General features: G+C 41.0%; 1 protein-coding gene across 3 annotated transcripts in view; it reads left to right on the forward strand.

Annotated features, from left to right (window-relative positions):
- Window positions 1-24088, forward strand: part of LOC110489566 (semaphorin-5A) — a 282353-nt gene that overhangs the window by 200332 nt on the left and 57933 nt on the right. For all 3 annotated transcript variants that reach the window (XR_005036038.1, XM_036943684.1, XM_036943683.1), the window contains exon 15: window positions 11014-11161. Coding sequence is in view for 2 of the 3 variants with exons in the window: in XM_036943684.1 (XP_036799579.1) it covers window positions 11014-11161 (148 nt within the window). In the remaining variant the exon portion in view is untranslated. The remainder of the gene's footprint in view (window positions 1-11013; window positions 11162-24088) is intronic.

Genomic DNA, 24088 nt, shown 5'->3' on the forward strand with positions numbered 1-24088 from the left:
TGAGACTCGAAATTGTGCTCAGGTGCATCCTGTTTCCATTGATCATCTTTGAGATGTTTCTACAACTTGATTGGAGTCACTTGTGATAAATTCAGTTGATTGGACATGATTGGTAAAGGCACACACCTGTCTATATGAGGTCCCACAGTTGACAGTGCATGTCAGAGCAAAAACCAAGCCATGAAGTCGAAGGGATTGTCTGTATAGCTCCGAGACAGGATTGTGTCGAGGCACAGATCTGGGGAAGGGGACGAAAAATGTCTGCATCATTGAAGGTCCTCAAGAACACAGTGACCTCCATCATTCTTCAATGGAAGAAGTTTGGAACCACCAAGACTCTTCCTGAGGACTGGCCACCCAGCCAAACTGAACAATCGGGGGAAGTGACCAAGAACCCTATGGTCACTCTGACAGAGCTCCAGAGCTCCTCTGTGGAGATGGGAGGACCTTCCAGAAGGACTCCACCAATCAGGCCATTATGGCAGAGTGGCCAGACTCAAGCCACTCCTCATGAAAAGCATATGACAGCCTGCTTTGAGTTTGCCAAAAGGCACCTAAAGGACTCTCAGACCAGGAGAAACAAGATTCTCTGGTCTTTTAAAACCAAGATGGAACTCTTTGGCCTGAATGCCAAGCCGTCACGTCTGGAAGAAAACTAACACCATCCTTAAGGTGAAGCATGGTGGTGGCAGCATTATGCTGTGGGGATGATTTTCATCGGCAGGTACTGGGAGACTAGTCAGGCTTGAGGTAAAAATGAACGGAGCAAAGTACAGAGAGATCCTTGATGAAAACCTGGTCTAGAGCACTCAGGACCTCAGACTGGGGCAAAGGTTCACATTCCATCAGGACAACAGCCCCAAACACACAGACAACGCAGCGCAGGACAACATTGGAGTGGTTTCGGGACACGTCTCTGAATGTCCTTGGGTGTCCCAGCCAGAGCCCGGACTTGAACCTGATCGAAGATCTCTGGAGAGACCTGAAAATTGCAGTGCAGCCTGACAACCTGACAGAGCTTGAGAGGATCTGCAGAGAAGAATGGGAGAAACTCCCCAAATACAGGTGTGCCAATCTTGTAGCGTCATACCCAAGAAGACTCAAGGCTGTAATCGCTGCCAAAGGTGCTTCAACAAAGTACTGAGTAAAGGGACTGAATACTTATGTAAATTTCATTTTTTTGAAATACATTAGCAAAAATTTATTATAACCTGTTTTTGCTTTGTCGTTATGGGGTATAGTGTGTACATTGCTGAGGAATAGTTTGTATTTAATCAACGTTAGAGTAATACTGTAACGTAACAAAATGTGGATGAAGTCAAAGGGTCTGAATACTTTCCAAAGACAATGTACTTTTTGAATCATGATTGTCTTCGAAAAAAGTATCTATTTTTCGCGAAGGGTGCCATTTACCCATTTACACACCCACAATTGTGGTTTTAATGAGAAGGAGCCGTCGTTTTCCCCTGCCACCCCCCCCCCCCCCCATCTCTCTCTCTCCTTATCTCCCTCCCTCTTACTTTCCTTGTCCCCCTCTCCTTCTCTGCTTCTTTCAAACTATCTGCTCAGCTAATAAAACACCTTGTGCCGGCCCAGCGATGAATGGTAGAGATGTGTTATTGAGAGAATCCATTAGGATCCTACAGTAGGGCTTGGTGATTTTACACTCTGTGGAGGAGACATGTTTTAATGGATGAAATATGCTGTGTCACTATCACTCTCTCCTAAAGAAGAGAAGGGTCTGTCAGAGAAGAGAAGGTTCTGTCTGTTTAGTGAAGAGAAGGGTCTGTCTGTTTAGAGGGGAGAAGGGTCTGTCTGTTTAGAGAGGAGAAGGGTCTGTCTTTTTAGAGAAGAGAACGGTCTGTCTGTCAGAGAAGAGAACAGTCTGTCTGTTTAGAGAGGAGAAGGGTCTGTCTTTTTAGAGAAGAGAAGGGTCTGTCTGTCAGAGAAGAGAAGGGTCTGTCTGTCAGAGAAGAGAAGGGTCTGTCTGTCAGAGAAGAGAAGGGTCTGTCTGTTTAGAGAAGAGAAGGGTCTGTCTGTCAGAGAAGAGAAGGGTCTGTCTGGTTAGAGAGGAGAAGGGTCTGTCTGTATAGAGAGGAGAAGGGTCTGTCTGTTTAGAGAGGAGAAGGGTCTGTCTGTTTAGAGAGGAGAAGGGTCTGTCTGTTTAGAGAGGAGAAGGGTATGTCTGTTTAGAGAAGAGAAGGGTCTGTCTGTTTAGAGAAGAGAAGTGTCTGTCTGTTTAGAGAGGAGAAGGGTTTGTCTGTTTAGAGAGGAGAACGGTCTGTCTGTTTTGAGAGGAGAGGAGAAGGGTCTGTCTGTCAGAGAGGAGAAGGGTCTGTCTGTTTAGAGAAGAGAAGGGTCTGTCTGTTTAGAGAGGAGAAGGGTCTGTATGTTTAGAGAGGAGAACGGTCTGTCTGTTTTGAGAGGAGAGGAGAAGGGTCTGTCTGTCAGAGAGGAGAAGGGTCTGTCTGTCAGAGAGGAGAAGGGTCTGTCTGGTTAGAGAGGAGAAGGGTCTGTCTGTTTAGAGAGGAGAAGGGTCTGTCTGTCAGAGAGGAGAAGGGTCTATCTGTCAGAGAGGAGAAGGGTCTGTCTGGTTAGAGAGGAGAAGGGTATGTCTGTTTAGAGAAGAGAAGGGTCTGTTTAGAGAAGAGAAGTGTCTGTCTGTTTAGAGAGGAGAAGGGTTTGTCTGTTTAGAGAGGAGAACGGTCTGTCTGTTTTGAGAGGAGAGGAGAAGGGTCTGTCTGTCAGAGAGGAGAAGGGTCTGTCTGTTTAGAGAAGAGAAGGGTCTGTCTGTTTAGAGAGGAGAAGGGTCTGTATGTTTAGAGAGGAGAACGGTCTGTCTGTTTTGAGAGGAGAGGAGAAGGGTCTGTCTGTCAGAGAGGAGAAGGGTCTGTCTGTCAGAGAGGAGAAGGGTCTGTCTGGTTAGAGAGGAGAAGGGTCTGTCTGTTTAGAGAGGAGAAGGGTCTGTCTGTCAGAGAGGAGAAGGGTCTATCTGTCAGAGAGGAGAAGGGTCTGTCTGGTTAGAGAGGAGAAGGGTCTGTCTGTTTAGAGAGGAGAAGGGTCTGTCTGTTTAGAGAGGAGAAGTGTCTGTCTGTTTAGAGAGGAGAAGGGTCTGTCAGAGAAGAGAGGAGAAGGGTCTGTCTGTTTAGAGAGGAGAAGGGTCTGTCTGTATAGAGAGGAGAAGTGTCTGTCTGTTTAGAGAGGAGAAGGGTCTGTCTGGTTAGAGAGGAGAAGGGTCTGTCTGTCAGAGAGGAGAAGTGTCTTTCTGTTTAGAGAGGAGAAGGGTCTGTCTGTTTAGAGAAGAGAAGGGTCTGTCTGGTTAGAGAGGAGAAGGGTCTGTCTGTTTAGAGAGGAGAAGGGTCTGTCTGTCAGAGAAGAGAACTGTCTGTCAGAGAAGAAATGGGTTTCATGGTCCTACTCGCGCGCTGGTCACTCTCTCTCTCTCTCTCTCTCTCTCTCTCTCTCTCTGTACCTCCCTCCCTCTCTCTCTCTCTCTCTCTCTCTCTCTCTCTCTCTCTCTCTCTCTCTCTCTCTCTCTCCATCCATCCAACTCTCTCCATTCATTTTCAATTTAAGGTCTTTATTGGCTTGGGAAACATGTGTTAACATTGCCAAAGCAAGTGAAGTAGATAATAAACAAAAGTGAAATAAACAATAAAAATGAATAGTAAATATTACACTCACAAATGTTCCAAAAGAATAAAGACATTACAAATGTCATATTATGTGCAAATAGTTCTCTATCTCTCTCTCTCTCTCTCTCTCTCTCTCTCTCTCTCTCTGTCTCTCTCTCTCTCTCTCTCTCTCTCTCTCTCTCTCTCTCTCTCCCTCTCTCTCTCTCTCTCTCTCTCTCTCTCTCTCTCTCTCTCTCTCTCTCTCTCTCTCTCTCTCTCTCTCTCTCTCTATCTCTCTCTCTCTCTCTCTCTCTCTCTCTCTCTCTCTCTCTCTCTCTCTCTCTCTCTCTCTCTCTCTCCCTCTCTCTCTCTCTCTCTCTCTCTCTCTCTCTCTCTCTCTCTCTCCCTCTCTCTCTCTCTCTCTCTCTCTCTCTCTCTCTCTCTCTCTCTCTCTCTCTCTCTCTCTCTCTCTCTCTCTCTCTCTCTCTATATATATATATATATATATATATATGTATATAATTATATACCTCCCTCTCTCTCTGTGCCTCCCTCTCTCTCTCTCTATATATATATATATATGATATATATGAAATATATATATATATACCTCTCTCTCTCTCTCTCTCTCTCTCTCTCTCTCTCTCTCTCTCTCTCTCTCCCTCTGAGGCCAGATGGCTGTGGTTAGAGATACAGTATTGAAAGGCCTCAGGCACATGCAGTAGCCACACACACACATTCCAGTCTCTCTCCAGAAGTTTGGCCATGGTTTCTTGACATTAACTGCTATCCCAGTCAATGCAATGGGGCCAAAGTCTGTCTGGCTAATGTTCAAGCGTATGTATTCCCCTGCTTACTCAGCTCATATAGGGCAGTATACAGCACCATTTTCTTCTTGACTTCCTGCCCAGGGAGGATGTTGCATTAAACGAAGGCTAATCTAATCTGAGAGCAGAATGATTTGCATGGCTGGATTGACGATGAGTTTATTAATCTATTTACTATGGATCTGGTTAAGGCTGTCTCCCTTTATTCTGAGCAGGGGACTCTGCAGATCAATGGGTCTGTCTCCTCCCTTCTGATCTCTGCCGGGCGCCCTGTCTCCTCCCTGCTGATCTCTGCAGGGCGCCCTGTCTCCTCCATTCTGATCTCTGCCGGGCGCCCTGTCTCCTCCATTCTGATCTCTGCAGGGCGCCCTGTCTCCTCCATTCTGATCTCTGCAGGGCGCCCTGTCTCCTCCATTCTGATCTTTTCAAGGGTCCCTGTCTTCTCCATTCTGATCTCTGCAGGGGGCCCTGTCTCCTCCCTTCTGATCTCTGCAGGGGACCCTGTCTCCTCCATTTTGATCTCTGCAGGGGGCCCTGTCTCCTCCGTGTCTGATCTCTGCGGGGACCTTTCTGCTATCGCTATCATGGGCACTATGTCATATTTACAGCCATTCTCTCCCTCCCTTGCTTCCTTTCCTCCCTCACGTTCTGTCTCTCACTTTCTTTTGCAATCAGTGCTTCTCTCCCTCTATCATTCAGCCCCTCTCCCTCTCTCTCTCTCTCTTACTCTCTCTCTCTCTCTCTCTCTCTCTCTCTCTCTCTCTCTGTACCTCACCTCTCTCTCTCTTTCTCTTTCTTTCTCTCTATCTCTGTACCTCCTTCTCTCGCTCTCTCTCTCTCTGTACCTCCCTCTCTCTCTCTCTCTCTCTCTGTACCTCCCTCTCTCTCTTTCTCGCTCTCTCTCTACACCTCTCTCTCTCTCCCTCTCTCCCTCTCTCCCTCTCTCTCTCTCCGTCTCCCCTTCCTCAGCCAAATCTCAGGCTCTTTAATGTAAATGGTTTAGTAGGAAAACAGAGTAACACACAAATGTTTTTCTATTTCAACTTTTCATTGCGCTGTAATATCTATCTAAATTGCTTACGTTTCTCACCAACAGACGTGTTTATAAAAAAAAGTATACTTTTTACCCCTTATACTTGTGATGTCCAATTGGTAATTATACTTTTGTCCCATCGCTGCAAGTCCTGTACGGACTCAGGAGAGGTCGAAGGTCGAGAGCTATGTGTCCTCCGAAAATGACCCTGCCAAGCCGCATTTCTTCTTACCGCACTGCTCCCTTGACCCGGAAGCAATGTGTCTGAGGAAACACTGTACAACTGACGGCCGAGGTCAGCGTGCATGTGCATGGCCCGCCACAAGGAATCCCCTGGAGCGTAATGGGACAAGGACAGGTCACCCATAATACAAGTCAGCCAGGTCACCCATAATACAAGTCAGCCAGGTCACCCATAATACAAGTCAGTAATCGATGTCCATCCATGCCTGAGGACGTTCGGGGGGGCAGGGTAGCCTAGTGGTTAGAGTGTCGGACTTGTAACCGAAAGGTTACAAGTTCAAATCCCCGAGCTGACAAGGTACAACAAATCTGTCGTTCTGCCCCTGAACAGGCAGTTAACCCACTGTTCTTAGGCCATCATTGAAAATAAGAATTTGTTCTTAACTGACTTGCCTAGTTAAATAAAGGTAAAATAAAATCAATAAAAAAAATGACTTGGAAACAGGCCACTAGGGGCACTGTTACCTTCAAGAAGGTGTTGGTTCAAGAAGGTGTTGGTTTTAGGATGTTTTGGACAGCCTCTGATTCCAAAGGGTGACAAGTTGTAAGTTTGAATCCGGCAATAGAAAGTTAACCAAAATGCATAGACAAAACACATAGAAATGTGACATTTGGAGCAACTTCTAAATGTGATGTTTGAGAAACATGGATGTTTAATTCTGACATGAGACTGTGAGAGCTGGTAGATAAAAAAATATATGGAATATGCATTAAGACTAATTAAAATATAGCTTTCATAAATGCACATTTATCAATCTGTTCACACTGTGTGAGCACACATATGGTGCATTCACAGCCTTTGGGATTTCATTTATCAATCTCCGAGGATGTTCACACTTTGTGAGCACACATATGGTGCATTCACAGCCTTTGGGATTTCAATTGTAAATCTACCTTCATAGGGTGTCATTTCTCTGTTGATGGCGACATAAAAGTGGAATATTTCTCTGTTGATGACGACATAAAAGTGTAATATTTCTCTGTTGATAGCGACATAAAAGTGGAATATTTCTCTGTTGATGGCGACATAAAAGTGTAATATTTCTCTGTTGATGTCGACATAAAAGTGGAACATTTCTCTGTTGATGGCGACATAAAAGTGTAATATTTCTCTGTTGATGTCGACATAAAAGTGGAATATTTCTCTGTTGATGTTGACATAAAAGTGGAATATTTCTCTGTTGATGTCGACATAAAAGTGGAATATTTCTCTGTTGATGTCGACATAAAAGTGTAATATTTCTCTGTTGATGGCGACATAAAAATGGAATATTTCTCTGTTGATGGCGACATAAAAGTGTAATATTTCTCTGTTGATAGCGACATAAAAGTGTAATATTTCTCTGTTGATGGCGACATAAAAATGGAATATTTCTCTGTTGATGGCGACATAAAAGTGGAATATTTCTCTGTTGATGTCGACATAAAAGTGGAATATTTCTCTGTTGATGGCGACATAAAAATGGAATATTTCTCTGTTGATGGCGACATAAAAGTGTAATATTTCTCTGTTGATGTCGACATAAAAGTGTAATATTTCTCTGTTGATGGCGACATAAAAATTGAATATTTCTCTGTTGATGGCGACATAAAAGTGGAATATTTCTCTGTTGATGTCGACATAAAAGTGGAATATTTCTCTGTTGATGACGACATAAAAGTGTAATATTTCTCTGTTGATAGCGACATAAAAGTGTAATATTTCTCTGTTGATGGCGACATAAAAATGGAATATTTCTCTGTTGATGGCGACATAAAAGTGTAATATTTCTCTGTTGATGGCGACATAAAAGTGGAATATTTCTCTGTTGATAGCGACATAAAAATGGAATATTTCTCTGTTGATGGCAATACAAAAGTGTAATATTTCTCTGTTGATGGCGACATAAAAGTGTAATATTTCTCTGTTGATGTCGACATAAAAGTGTAATATTTCTCTGTTGATGTCGACATAAAAGTGGAATATTTCTCTGTTGATGGCGACATAAAAGTGGAATATTTCTCTGTTGATGGCGACATAAAAGTGGAATATTTCTCTGTTGATGGCGACATAAAAGTGTAATATTTCTCTGTTGATGTCGACATAAAAGTGGAATATTTCTCTGTTGATGGCAACATAAAAGTGAAATATTTCTCTGTTGATAGCGACATAAAAGTGTAATATTTCTCTGTTGATGGCGACATAAAAGTGGAATATTTCTCTGTTGATGGCGACATAAAAGTGGAATATTTCTCTGTTGATAGCGACATAAAAGTGGAATATTTCTCTGTTGATGGCGACATAAAAGTGGAATATTTCTCTGTTGATGGCGACATAAAAGTGGAATATTTCTCTGTTGATGGCGACATAAAAGTGTAATATTTCTCTGTTGATGTCGACATAAAAGTGGAATATTTCTCTGTTGATGTCGACATAAAAGTGGAATATTTCTCTGTTGATGTCGACATAAAAGTGGAATATTTCTCTGTTGATAGCGACATAAAAATGGAATATTTCTCTGTTGATGGCGACATAAAAGTGTAATATTTCTCTGTTGATAGCGACATAAAAGTGTAATATTTCTCTGTTGATGGCGACATAAAAATTGAATATTTCTCTGTTGATGGCGACATAAAAGTGGAATATTTCTCTGTTGATGTCGACATAAAAGTGGAATATTTCTCTGTTGATGACGACATAAAAGTGTAATATTTCTCTGTTGATAGCGACATAAAAGTGTAATATTTCTCTGTTGATGGCGACATAAAAATGGAATATTTCTCTGTTGATGGCGACATAAAAGTGTAATATTTCTCTGTTGATGGCGACATAAAAGTGGAATATTTCTCTGTTGATAGCGACATAAAAATGGAATATTTCTCTGTTGATGGCAACACAAAAGTGTAATATTTCTCTGTTGATGGCGACATAAAAGTGTAATATTTCTCTGTTGATGTCGACATAAAAGTGTAATATTTCTCTGTTGATGTCGACATAAAAGTGGAATATTTCTCTGTTGATGGCGACATAAAAGTGGAATATTTCTCTGTTGATGGCGACATAAAAGTGGAATATTTCTCTGTTGATGGCGACATAAAAGTGTAATATTTCTCTGTTGATGTCGACATAAAAGTGGAATATTTCTCTGTTGATGGCAACATAAAAGTGGAATATTTCTCTGTTGATAGCGACATAAAAGTGTAATATTTCTCTGTTGATGGCGACATAAAAGTGGAATATTTCTCTGTTGATGGCGACATAAAAGTGGAATATTTCTCTGTTGATAGCGACATAAAAGTGGAATATTTCTCTGTTGATGGCGACATAAAAGTGGAATATTTCTCTGTTGATGGCGACATAAAAGTGGAATATTTCTCTGTTGATGGCGACATAAAAGTGTAATATTTCTCTGTTGATGTCGACATAAAAGTGGAATATTTCTCTGTTGATGTCGACATAAAAGTGGAATATTTCTCTGTTGATGTCGACATAAAAGTGGAATATTTCTCTGTTGATAGCGACATAAAAATGGAATATTTCTCTGTTGATGGCGACATAAAAGTGTAATATTTCTCTGTTGATAGCGACATAAAAGTGTAATATTTCTCTGTTGATGGCGACATAAAAATGGAATATTTCTCTGTTGATGGCGACATAAAAGTGTAATATTTCTCTGTTGATGGCGACATAAAAGTGGAATATTTCTCTGTTGATAGCGACATAAAAATGGAATATTTCTCTGTTGATGGCAACACAAAAGTGGAATATTTCTCTGTTGATGGCGACATAAAAATGGAATATTTCTCTGTTGATGGCGACATAAAAGTGGAATATTTCTCTGTTGATGTCGACATAAAAGTGGAATATTTCTCTGTTGATGGCGACATAAAAGTGGAATATTTCTCTGTTGATGGCGACATAAAAGTGGAATATTTCTCTGTTGATGGCGACATAAAAGTGTAATATTTCTCTGTTGATGGCGACATAAAAATGGAATATTTCTCTGTTGATGTCGACATAAAAATGGAATATTTCTCTGTTGATGGCGACATAAAAATGGAATATTTCTCTGTTGATGTCGACATAAAAATGGAATATTTCCCTGTTGATGTCGACATAAAAATGGAATATTTCTCTGTTGATGTCGACATAAAAGTGTAATATTTCTCTGTTGATGGCGACATAAAAGTGGAATATTTCTCTGTTGATGGCGACATAAAAGTGGAATATTTCTCTGTTGATGTCGACATAAAAGTGTAATATTTCTCTGTTGATGTCGACATAAAAGTGTAATATTTCTCTGTTGATGGCGACATAAAAGTGGAATATTTCTCTGTTGATGGCGACATAAAAGTGGAATATTTCTCTGTTGATGGCGACATAAAAGTGGAATATTTCTCTGTTGATGTCGACATAAAAGTGGAATATTTCTCTGTTGATGGCGACATAAAAGTGTAATATTTCTCTGTTGATGGCGACATAAAAGTGTAATATTTCTCTGTTGATGGCGACATAAAAGTGTAATATTTCTCTGTTGATGTCGACATAAAAATGGAATATTTCCCTGTTGATGGCGACATAAAAGTGGAATATTTCTCTGTTGATGTCGACATAAAAGTGGAATATTTCTCTGTTGATGGCGACATAAAAGTGGAATATTTCTCTCAGTTAAAATGTGGTTGTTCAAACGGGAGTTTACGAGTCAACATCGGTCTGTCTGTTCTGACAGTTTGCCTGTCTATCTTGGGACTGTACAGTAGTTCTCTATAATTAGTCAGTCTTCTTTTTTCTTGTGGGATCGATCGGTATACAGTCCTTTCGGAAAAATATTGACTTTTTCCACATTTTGTTGAGTTACAGCGTTATACTAAAATGTATTGTATTAATTGTTTTCCTCATCAATCTACAGTACACACAATACCCCATAATGACAAAACGAAAGCAGGTTTTTAGAATTATTTGCGAATGTATTAAAAATGTAAAACATATATACCTTATTTACATAAGTATTCAAAACTTTGCTATGAGCTCAGGTGCATCCTGTTTCCATTGATCATCCTTGAGATGTTTCTACAACTTGATTGGAGTCCACCTGTGGTAAATTCAATTGATTGGACATGATTTGTGTGTATCATGTCAAAAAGACCATCATTTACAGCCAACCACTCTAAAGATAGGCTGTCTTGGGGATACTACTGGGTAAAGTTCCCCCATCACTCCTATAGCCTCTGTGTGATACTCGTCTTCACACACACACACGCACACACACACACACACACACATATCCCCATCCCCTGTGGTCTTTGTCCTTCTCAGGTATTGCAACGAGCACCTGCCCTGCCCACCTCATGTCTATTGGTCGGCATGGTCAGCATGGGAACGCTGCACAGTGCCCTGCGGAGGCGGCATCCAATCACGCCGCAGGACCTGCGAGAACGGTAACGAGTGCCCCGGGTGTGCTCAGGTATGTTACACACACACACACACACACAGATCTAGGCTGCACTTCTATCGCAGACTGGCCTTGAACTTCTAAATCTCAGTTATAACATTGAACTTTAAGGGTCATTCCCTTAAATCCCCTAGTATTTCTCATCAGAAGATACAATATACCACATAACACTTTAGTCAATGAGCCAGACCCCCAAATTTGTGCCGTCTGGCTCATCATAGTTTAAAAAATATGTAAGGTCTATGTGGAAAATGTGTGTTAGCGGTGTGCAGCAATGGTAGCTTTCTCTGATTGTTCAAGTCAAAATAATTTGGACCCATTGACTTCTAGGGTACATACGTTGCTTTAAATAGGAAACCTTAATACATCTTAAACTTAGTTTGACAAGTGGTTCTGATGGTCATGAAATTACCTTTCAATTGATATATAATACGACCAACTTTGAAAGGATCAGTGAAAACCTCTGTTTAAAAATCCCCCATATTCTGCCATTGTCATTAGAGTGTGGGAAGCTATGTCTACAGTCATTAGTGTGGGAAGCTATGTCTACAGTCATTAGTGTGGGAAGCTATGTCTATTGTCATTAGAGTGTTTGAAGCTATGTCTATTGTCATTAGTGTGGGAAGCTATGTCTATTGTCATTAGAGTGTGGGAAGCTATGTCTATTGTCATTAGAGTGTGGGAAGCTATGTATATTGTCATTAGTGTGGGAAGCTATGTCTATTGTCATTAGTGTGGGAAGCTATGTCTATAGTCATTAGTGTGGGAAGCTATGTCTATTGTCATAAGAGTGTGACAATCCTCCCAGATTGCAGTTCCTTTGGCTTCCGCTAGTCTTTAGAAAGGGGTTCAGACCTGTTTTTTGAAAAATGAATTAGTAGTTGTAGTTTTTCAAGGTGGCTCTCATTTGGACTGTAGTCTTGTGGCGCGCGTGGATGAGGGCGTGCATCTCATTATTTATCTCCGATATTGAACATTGTCGTGGAGATTTCCTGTATTACCAAATCGTGAGAGAGCAAACCACCCACAAGTCAGAGTTATCATAAAGTCCATCTTTAATTATATGAGCTTCACCATAGTCCTGTGACTCTCAGATCAATTCAGTGTCATAAATGAATTCTCTGAGAGTGCTTACATAATGGCAACTGAGATCCTTTATAGCAGAGACACACATAGCCAGACAGCATTGGCTATAAATTATCATTCAGTTTGCTCTTCTAAAACTTCTAAAACGAAGCTCTTATCTCGTTCTTAGTACAACAACCAAGACATTACCTCATCCAATGGTGTATATATCAATTGTCATTTTAGATACTGCCATCTCAAATACAAACCCTCCTGGACAAGCTCACGGAGACAGTGAGCCTCCTAGGCCATATACTAAATCAAGATCAGGGCAACCTCAGAGAGGACATGTAAATAGTTAGACACATTCCCATAAGAAGACAAGCCTGACCTCTCCCCAACGGGAAAAATAACTTTTCCCACATAAGCATACTTATGAAAATGAATAAAACATCTTATTTATAAATGTTACCTAAAGGATTCTGATTCTGCTACCACAGCATACTACATGATGTGTTAAATATTGTTGTTTATTTACATATTAGGGTACCGGAGGATTTATTAGAAACATTGTTTGACTTGTTTGGACGAAGTTTGTTGGTAACTTTTCGGATTCCTTTGTCTGCATGTTGAACAAGTGGAAATGGTGGATTACTGAATCAAACGCGCCAACTAAACTGACTTTTTGGGGATATAAAGAAGGACTTTATCAAACAAAACAACCATTTGTTGTGTAGCTGGGACCCTTGGGATTGCCAACAGAGGAAGATCTTCAAAGATAAGTGATTTATTTTATCGCTATTTCTGATTTTTGTGATGCCTCTGCTGGTTTGAAAAATGTTTTTAATGCTGGTGTATGCGGGGCGCTGTCCTCAGATAATCACATGGTATGCTTTCACCATAAAGCCTTTTTGAAATCTGACAAAGCGGTTATGCTTTTAAATTATGTAAGATACTTGTATTTTCATAAATGTCATTGTAAGTAAGAACTTGTTCATAACTGACTTGCCTTGTTCAGGGGCAGAACAATAGAACAATGACAAGTTTGATGTCGGATGACAATAGAATGTTCAGGATGTCACCGTGACAACTGTCTCCAGACATGTCAATAGACGTAGGATAAACCAGCCTTTAGTCATGAAATGTTTGGTTGTTTAGTACACTACCGTACTCACTCTGTTTAGTACACTACCGTACTCACTCTGTTTAGTACACTACCGTACTCACTCTGTTTAGTACACTACCGTACTCACTCTGTTTAGTACACTACAGTACTCACTCTGTTTAGTACACTACCGTACTCACTCTGTTTAGTACACTACTGTACTCACTCTGTTTAGTACACTACCATACTCACTCTGTTTAGTACACTACCCTACTTACTCTGTTTAGTACACTACCGTACTCACTCTGTTTAGTACACTACCGTACTCACTCTGTTTAGTACACTATCGTACTCACTCTGTTTAGTACACTACCGTACTCACTCTGTTTAGTACACTACAGTACTCACTCTGTTTAGTACACTACCATACTCACTCTGTTTAGTACACTACCCTACTTACTCTGTTTAGTACACTACCGTACTCACTCTGTTTAGTACACTACCGTACTCACTCTGTTTAGTACACTACCGTACTCACTCTGTTTAGTACACTACCGTACTCACTCTGTTTAGTACACTACCGTACTCACTCTGTTTAGTACACTACCGTACTCACTCTGTTTAGTACACTACCGTACTCACTCTGTTTAGTACACTACCATACTCACTCTGTTTGGCACATGGCCTCACGTGAATCCTTAAAGAGATGGGTGGGGCTAATGTTTAAGAACAATGCTGAATGGGTGTAGACAGAGAGGAGCCCTCCAGTAGGTGTACCAAAAAGTGGGGTTACAAGTTTATCAACTTTCACAACAGAATGACTTTCCCATTGTTCCTCAACTGTAGTGTATTATATATATATAATATATATATATAATATAATATATATTATATATATATTTTTCTAGCTCTGTCTCTACTTTTATCCAATGTAAAAAACACTATTTCAAATTGTTTTACTTAAAAATAAAGCCAGTTGGTCACATACTTGACAGTTAAAATGTATTAATTACATACATCTTTATGTACACTAACTAATATCATAGGCTAGTTACTTTGTGGTTTAACACCTGATGAAGTGTAAATACAAAACACATTAACTAGCTAACTCTAAATATAATGCCCACTGCTTCTCTTGTTGTCAAATTGACTGCAGCCAACAAATCTCTTGTTGTCAAATTTGTTGTATTGGCAACAAGAGATTTGCTGGCCACAGTCAATTCGACAACAAGAGACAACCAGTGTTTTGTTGACCAATAAGAACGCTGGACTATTAAAATGCAATTTTGTGTGGGACCAATAACAAATCTGGGAAAGAATGTTGTGAAACACTATCATTACACTATTACTGTAGCTATATTAAGGACATTTTCTGAAATTACATCTAGGTCCTTTAATGGTCTAAAAAACATGCAGTTGTAGGATACGACCCTTAAGACCTATAGGCCTATGCCCTGACAAAGACCGGTGTGCATTTCTCACGCGCCCCCACTCTATATCTCAAAGCCACATAAAATATCCTGGTTGTAAAATAGTTTCTGTTGAGAGTTGAAAAATACAAATTATACCAACAGAAAGCTGAGACCCTCCTCTCTTCGACAGGGACAAAGGGAAGAATCTCCCAAAGCTGTTTTTCCCTTAATTGTATTTTGAAATGTTATATGATCAGAACACTCTAGCACAACGGGGAGAGGAGAGTGGCTAGAGAGTGGCTCGATCATCACAGCAGCAGGCTTTCTTTGCTTTTCAGAAAAACGGTCTGGTCCATTTTGGTAGGGGGGCCGGCCGTTGCCCACTGATCAGCCAAAGGCTCGTTACAGATTAGTATAACAGAGATATTGCGCAAAAATCGTACAAAAAAAATATCTTAAATAAAATAAATAAAAATTGTTTTAAGCTTGTTGGCTGGCTAGCTAACGTCAAGTTAGCTGGCTAGCCAGTTCAAATAGTTACCATATAATAGCTGACAACATCTTAACTTTAGCTCATTTGTATTCATTATTACAGGAAAATAAACTCACAACAAGATAATTATTTACAAGTTAATGGCGGGCTAATTACAGAAAATTGCTTCAGTTTGTGAGTATGACGAAAGAAAAGCAGGGCATTCTGAGAAGTTTTGAACTTGGACACTGTCTCGTTGGCCTAACTTTATATCCTAATTTGACTTTGGTGCAGGTCATGCTGTTCTTCCCATTACCGTCTCTGATAAGCACACACTATATCAAATAAAATGAAAGTGTATTTGTTACATGCACAGGATAGAGAAGGTGTAAACGGTACTGTGAAATGGTTACTTGCATGGTGGAGTCTATTTTTGTTTTTACATGTAGCTAGCTAGCTAAACAATGAACCATCCCAACTCATAATGTTATCACCATGCATGCATGAAGCTAAAGCTAACCAACTAGGTTCAATGTTAGCTAGCTAGCTAACATTAGGCTATAACTAGCAATGTAAATGGCTTTCTGAGATATTAATAATATTACTACACAGATCATACACGTAACGTTAGCTAGCTAGCGAGCCAGCTGACGTTAGCTAGCTAGCAAAAGTACCCTGCAATGAAAATGAGTTTCTGAAAAAATTAGAAATGTAATAGAACTAAAAATGTAGATAGCTAGACTCTTACCCATGTACATAGATGAACGCTTCTCCCTCTCTGTCACGGATGCCATGTTTGCCCTTAGTTTGAAGATGTCATCCAGAGACAGGTGTTTTATACAACATCCTTCTGTGTTCTCTTTTCGACTCCCTACGCATATTTGAAATCAAACGGCAGAATTTTCTCCATATTCTTAGCTATCATACTCTGCTTCCACTGGGTATTCCACTGATTTCAAAACTTGGTCAAATTCTTCCGTGACAAGAACACTGTTGATCGCCATTTCTCCCCCCATCGCTGTCATCAGAAAACTACAATGTCTGGTTTAATGAAAATGTTATTACCTAAATCTAGAATTTTCTCATCGTCTGATTCATTTTCAGAGTCAGAGAGAATCAGCATGGCACGATTATCCTCCAGAAAGTGGAGAGCATTAGCAACACTTTTGCAGTTCTACTACGTGATTTCTTTTAAAAAAAGCAGCGTTAGAAGAGATTACCTACACATACTGAGCAGCTCATGTTTAAGACAGACGCATGCTACATGGCAGACCAATCCAAACTCATCTCTCAGCATGTCCAACCCAACCATTATCTCAGCTAATCATAGCTAGAGGGAAGTTTCCGGTCTTTTTCCCTGGCTAAACCAACTAGGCAGGTAATTTAAAATGCTTCATCGTATTTACAGATGACATGCAAGCTTGTTATTAATTAAGGCACATGAAATTTCAAATGTTCCAGAAGGCATTTCTGACCCCAAAAATTATGATTGATATAAAAAAATAAGGGTTTACGTTCAAATACCTCTCCACATGTGCCATTTGCCTAGTTTCCTGAAACAAGTCACATATAGTCACACTGTAATCTAAATATCAACCCAAAATTAATGTCAATCACTGGATTAGGCTGCACATCAACATATCTTGAATCATTTATTCCTGCTTGGACGTGTTAGATCAAACTACTTATTCCTTGAATACCTCAGTAGTCTATTTCTAACACTATGAATGACTTTATAAGATGATTACAGTAGAAGATAGTGGTGGCAGTGGGGTTGTAACGGCATTCAGAGGTGGAAGAAGGATCGGACCAAAGAGCAGCGTGGTAAGTGTTCGTGATGATTTTTAATAGAAACGAACTGAACACTGCAATACAAAACAATAAACCATGTGAACAAAAACGAAAACCGAAACAGTACCGTGTGGCCAAAACACTCACACGGAAACAAACACCCACAACTCAAAAGTGAAACCCAGGCTGCCTAAGTATGATTCTCAATCAGAGACAACTAACGACACCTGCCTCTGATTGAGAACCATACTAGGCTGAACTCAAAACCCCAACATAGAAAAACACACATAGACTACCCACCCCAACTCATGCCCTGACCATACTAAATAAAGACAAAACAAAGGAAATGAAGGTCAGAATGTGACAGGGGGACATTTATTTGTCTGGAGCCCTGTAATAATAATGAACACTTAACATATGGTGCGGCAGGGTAGCCTAGTGGTTAGAGTAACCGCAAAGTTGCAAGTTCAAGTTCAAACCCCCGAGCTGACAAGGTACGAATCTGTCGTTCTGCCCCTGAACAGGCAGTTAACCCACTGTTCCTAGTCCGTCATTGAAAATAAGAATTTAACTGACTTGCCTAGTTAAATAAAGGTAAAATAAAAAATAAATATGATAACACATATGAAAGGTACTGGCATAAATAGAAAAATGTACCAGTTTTCATCTGAGGACAAAAATGTTGACAGCTGCGCCAATAAGGTTGCAAAATAAATGGGATGAGATTTTTGATGTGAAAAAAACTACACTTGATTCAACAAGTTTCAGTTTCAGTTTCAATTTAAATTCTTATAGAAAATTCTTGCCACCATCAGAATATATATATCTGGGGCATACAACAATCTCAGCTCTGTAGAGACAGAATCAATAGATCATTTATTCTGGTATTACCCCTATGTAGCTGGTTTCTGGTCACCATAACATGCAATTAATATTAACCTTACAAATAGCAGTGTTGGGCGATTTGGAAAGCCATAGTCAGTCACTAAATAATACAATAATAATCACAGGAAAGGTGTTCGTCTTTAGCTCACAATCTGTGGATATAATACGATTAGAAAGATAAAAACATGTTGTAAAACATGACAGAACGTGGGTGGTCTATGGTGATAGGTGGGATGGTCTGAGAATGGCTGAGGGGGCGGGACTAAAGAGCTGAGGTCTATGGTGATAGGTGGGATGGGCTGAGAGTGGCTGAGGGGCGGGATTAAAGAGCTGAGGTCTATGGTGATAGGTGGGATGGGCTGAGAGTGGCTGAGGGTTGGGATTAAAGAGCTGAGGTCTATGGTGATAGGTGGGATGGGCTGAGAGTGGCTGAGGGGAGGGATTAAAGAGCTGAGGTCTATGGTGATAGGTGGGATGGGCTGAGAGTGGCTGAGGGGCGGGACTAAAAAGCTTACATTTGGTAATGTACTATTGTTAGGTGACTGCTTTATATAAAAGTACCATGTATGTGAAATGTATATTTGTATATGTAAATGTATATATGTATATATGCAGCAAAAAAAACTAAAAAGCAAAAAAGCTAGAAAACAACAGAAGATATTTGTCCTGGTGGAGGGGTTACTAATAATTAAATACTTTACATTTAAAATAAAATAAAAATATATGACAGGTACTAGTTTGATATATAGCTTAAGTCCTTAGCTTGGCTTTTATAACGTGTAAGACATAAAGAGACAGAGATCAAGAAGAAGCACGGACTGACAGCAGAGAACATGTTGACAGCGATAGACAGCCCAACAGGGAGGCAAACCAAATGGCTAGAGCAGAGGAAAAGTTATAGTGGTGAGTTGTATCTCCAGACAGAGGAACAGTTATAGTGGTGAGTTGTATCTCCAGAGGAACAGTTCTAGTGGTGAGTTGTATCTCCAGACAGAGGAACAGTTATAGTGGTGAGTTGTATCTCCAGACAGAGGAACAGTTATAGTGGTGAGTTGTATCTCCAGACAGAGGAACAGTTATAGTGGTGAGTTGTATCTCCAGACAGAGGAACAGTTATAGTGGTGAGTTGTATCTCCAGAGGAACAGTTCTAGTGGTGAGTTGTATCTCCAGACAGAGGAACAGTTATAGTGGTGAGTTGTATCTCCAGACAGAGGAACAGTTATAGTGGTGAGTTGTATCTCCAGAGGAACAGTTATAGTGGTGAGTTGTATCTCCAGACAGAGGAACAGTTATAGTGGTGAGTTGTATCTCCAGACAGAGGAACAGTTATAGTGGTGAGTTGTATCTCCAGACAGAGGAACAGTTATAGTGGTGAGTTGTATCTCCAGAGGAACAGTTATAGTGGTGAATTGTATCTCCAGAGGAACAGTTATAGTGGTGAGTTGTATCTCCAGACAGAGGAACAGTTCTAGTGGTGAGTTGTATCTCCAGACAGAGGAACAGTTATAGTGGTGAGTTGTATCTCCAGAGGAACAGTTATAGTGGTGAGTTGTATCTCCAGACAGAGGAACAGTTATAGTGGTGAGTTGTATCTCCAGACAGAGGAACAGTTATAGTGGTGAGTTGTATCTCCAGACAGAGGAACAGTTATAGTGGTGAGTTGTATCTCCAGAGGAACAGTTATAGTGGTGAATTGTATCTCCAGAGGAACAGTTATAGTGGTGAGTTGTATCTCCAGACAGAGGAACAGTTCTAGTGGTGAGTTGTATCTCCAGACAGAGGAACAGTTATTGTGGTGAGTTGTATCTCCAGACAGAAGAACAGTTCTAGTGGTGAGTTGTATCTCCAGACAGAGGAACAGTTATAGTGGTGAGTTGTATCTCCAGAGGAACAGTTATAGTGGTGAGTTGTATCTCCAGAGAGAGGAACAGTTATAGTGTTGAGTTGTATCTCCAGACAGAGGAACAGTTATAGTGGTGTGTTGTATCTCCAGAGGAACAGTTCTAGTGGTGAGTTGTTTCTCCAGACAGAGGAACAGTTATAGTGGTGAGTTGTATCCCCAGAGGAACAGTTCTAGTGGTGAGTTGTATCTCCAGAGGAACAGTTATAGTGGTGAGTTGTATCTGTTCATCTGACAGAGGAACAGTTATAGTGGTGAGTTGTATCTCCAGATAGAGGAACAGTTATAGTGGTGAGTTGTATCTCCAGAGGAACAGTTATAGTGGTGAGTTGTATCTCCAGACAGAGGAACAGTTATAGTGGTGAGTTGTATCTCCAGACAGAGGAACAGTTATAGTGGTGAGTTGTATCTCCAGACAGAGGAACAGTTATAGTGGTGAGTTGTATCTCCAGACAGAGGAACAGTTCTAGTGGTGAGTTGTATCTCCAGACAGAGGAACAGTTCTAGTGGTGAGTTGTATCTCCAGACAGAGGAACAGTTATAGTGGTCAGTTGTATCTCCAGACAGAGGAACAGTTATAGTGGTGAGTTGTATCTCCAGAGGAACAGTTATAGTGGTGAGTTGTATCTCCAGAGGAACAGTTATAGTGGTGAGTTGTATCTCCAGACAGAGTAAGAGTTATAGCGGTGAGTTGTATCTCCAGACAGAGGAACAGTTATAGTGGTGAGTTGTATCTCCAGAGGAACAGTTATAGTGGTGAGTTGTATCTCCAGACAGAGGAACAGTTCTAGTGGTGAGTTGTAATCTCCAGAGGAACAGTTCTAGTGGTGAGTTGTAATCTCCAGAGGAACAGTTCTAGTGGTGAGTTGTATCTCCAGAGGAACAGTTATAGTGGTGAGTTGTATCTCCAGTGGAACAGTTATAGTGGTGAGTTGTGTCTCCAGTGGAACAGTTATAGTGGTGAGTTGTATCTGTTCATCTGACAGAGGAACAGTTATAGTGGTGAGTTGTATCTCCAGAGGAACAGTTATAGTGGTGAGTTGTATCTCCAGACAGAGGAACAGTTATAGTGGTGAGTTGTATCTCCAGTGGAACAGTTATAGCGCTGAGTTGTATCTCCAGACAGAGGAACAGTTCTAGTGGTGAGTTGTATCTCCAGAGGAACAGTTCTAGTGGTGAGTTGTATCTCCAGACAGAGGAACAGTTATAGTGGTGAGTTGTATCTCCAGACAGAGGAACAATTATAGTGGTGAGTTGTATCTCCAGAGGAACAGTTATAGTGGTGAGTTGTATCTCCAGACAGAGGAACAGTTATAGTGGTGAGTTGAATCTCCAGACAGAGGAACAGTTATAGTGGTGAGTTGTATCTCCAGAGGAACAGTTCTAGTGGTGAGTTGTATCTCCAGACAGAGGAACAGTTATAGTGGTGAGTTGTATCTCCAGACAGAGGAACAGTTATAGTGGTGAGTTGTATCTCCAGAGGAACAGTTATAGTGGTGAGTTGTATCTCCAGACAGAGGAACAGTTATAGTGGTGAGTTGTATCTCCAGACAGAGGAACAGTTATAGTGGTGAGTTGTATCTCCAGACAGAGGAACAGTTATAGTGTTGAGTTGTATCTCCAGACAGAGGAACAGTTATAGTGGTGTGTTGTATCTCCAGAGGAACAGTTATAGTGGTGAGTTGTTTCTCCAGACAGAGGAACAGTTATAGTGGTGAGTTGTATCCCCAGAGGAACAGTTCTAGTGGTGAGTTGTATCTCCAGAGGAACAGTTATAGTGGTGAGTTGTATCTGTTCATCTGACAGAGGAACAGTTATAGTGGTGAGTTGTATCTCCAGACAGAGGAACAGTCATAGTGGTGAGTTGTATCTCCAGTGGAACAGTTATAGTGGTGAGTTGTATCTCCAGAGGAACAGTTATAGTGGTGAGTTGTATCTCCAGACAGAGGAACAGTTATAGTGGTGTGTTGTATCTCCAGACAGAGGAACAGTTATAGTGGTGAGTTGTATCTCCAGACAGAGGAACAGTTATAGTGGTGAGTTGTATCTCCAGACAGAGGAACAGTTATAGTGGTCAGTTGTATCTCCAGACAGAGGAACAGTCATAGTGGTGAGTTGTATCTCCAGTGGAACAGTTCTAGTGGTGAGTTGTATCTCCAGACAGAGGAACAGTTATAGTGGTGTTTTGTATCTCCAGAGGAACAGTTATAGTAGTGAGTTGTGTCTCCAGAGGAACAGTTCTAGTGGTGAGTTGTGTTAGCAAGGTGCTACCTGGCTGTGTCTGGGACCTCTGTCCCTAGTGAGAGGGTATTCTCTACAGCTACCTGGCTGTGCCTGGGACCTCTGTCCCCAGTGAGAGGGTATTCTCTACAGCTACCTGGCTGTGCCTGGGACCTCTGTCCCTAGTGAGAGGGTATTCTCTATAGCTACCTGGCTGTGCCTGGGACCTCTCCCTAGTGAGAGGGTATTCTCTACAGCCACCTGGCTGAGCCTGGGACCTCTGTCCCCAGTGAGAGGGTATTCTCTACAGCTACCTGGCTGTGCCTGGGACCTCTGTCCCTAGCGAGAGGGTATTCTCTACAGCGGCTGACATTGTCACAGCAAGCCCATCAGCGCTCACTGCAGATCATGTGGATAGACTAATCTTCTTAAAGCAAAACTTGAAAATCGGATAAAAATGTTTTTATTTTTTTATCAAGTAACCAGTGTCAAGTGGTCCTATTTTGTTTAAGGGGCTGCTATGTGACTTAATGTTGATATATGCTGCTGGTCTACACACTCTGGTTGAAGTTCTGTTTTAAATGACTATTTTATTTCCTGTAATAAGACAGGCACTGCTGTTCTTTGTTGTCCCTTTGTTTCCATATGCTCCTGGGAAGTCAAGCGACCCCTGTTACCTATTATAATAAATGGAAAATGGAAACACAAATGACATATTTCTCAGGCATTTATTTTGTCGATGTATCGAAACCGTACCGAACCGTGAGTGTTGTGAATCGTTTCACCCCCAGTGTTTACATATGAGATGAGCAATGCAAGATATTTAAACATTATTAAAGTGACTAGTGATCCATGTATTAAAGTGGTCAGTGATTTCAAAGCTGTATGTAGGGCAGCAGCCTCTAATGTGCTAGTGATGGCTATTTAACAGTCTGAGGGCCTTGAGATAGAAACTGTTTTTCAGTCTCTCAGTCCCAGCTTTAATGCACCTCTACTGACCTCGCCTTCTGCATAAACAACCCCATGCCATGATTAGATAGTAAAAAAAAAAAAACAATCTGTTATTTTTTTCAAACAGTAAAAGCTAAATCACTAACATTTCTGCTAAATGGGTATATATATATATATATATATATATATATATATATATATATATATATATATATATATATATATAATCTTCATACACAGCAGCAGTATCTTAGCATTGTCACTACCCTGGTGGGTGTATGTTCACACCCACACAGACACACACTCACTCACACACACACACACAGACACACACACACACACTCGCACCACACAGACACTTCCGGCTGCAGCTGCCTGAACTCTGTCACAAATGTACTACTACTATCCCATTATCTTGGGAATACCAATTCAGGCCTCTTCCCAGAGGTGGGAATTCCTGTGTGGTGGGAATTGAACAGATGCAGCTCTCTGAACCTCATTTCAAGATGTGAACCCTGTGTGGTGGTGGGTGGGTTTCAAGTTTGGGGTTAGGTTTTCTAGCAGATTGAGGAGGGACTATTTCTACAGGCATCCGGTGAAGCACAGCCCACGGGGAGATTAGAGACAAGGAAGTAACAAATTAGGGAGTTGATATGTTACTTTTCTTTCTCTCTCTCTCTCTCTCTCTCTCTCTCTATCTCTCTCTCTCTCTCTCTCTCTCTCTGTCTCTGTCCAACTGTAATCAGACCCATAGTGGTAATACATGTAAAGGCTTAAAGTCAGCGGTATCTGTCTCTCCCTGTCTCTGTGTCTCTGTCTCTCTCTGTCTCTGTCTCTGTCTCTCTCTGTCTCTGTCTCTCTCTGTCTCTGTCTCTCTCTGTCTCTGTCTCTGTCCAACTGTAATCAGACCCATAGTGGTAATACATGTAAAGGCTTAAAGTCAGCGGTATCAGCGGTATTGCTCATACTAGTTTTATCGTAGCTCCCATTATGCCAGACATAGACTACAAGTTGTAAAAGCTTCCCAGGCAAATCAATATATCCTGGAGACTATTCTGCTATTTGTACGCACAATGCGAAGACTGAGGATGACAACAATAAAGGAATTTTAGTGCAGGCCAGGGCCAGAAAGCGTAA

This window comes from Oncorhynchus mykiss, chromosome 15 (assembly GCF_013265735.2).
Source record: "Oncorhynchus mykiss isolate Arlee chromosome 15, USDA_OmykA_1.1, whole genome shotgun sequence".
Lineage (NCBI taxonomy): Eukaryota > Metazoa > Chordata > Actinopteri > Salmoniformes > Salmonidae > Oncorhynchus > Oncorhynchus mykiss.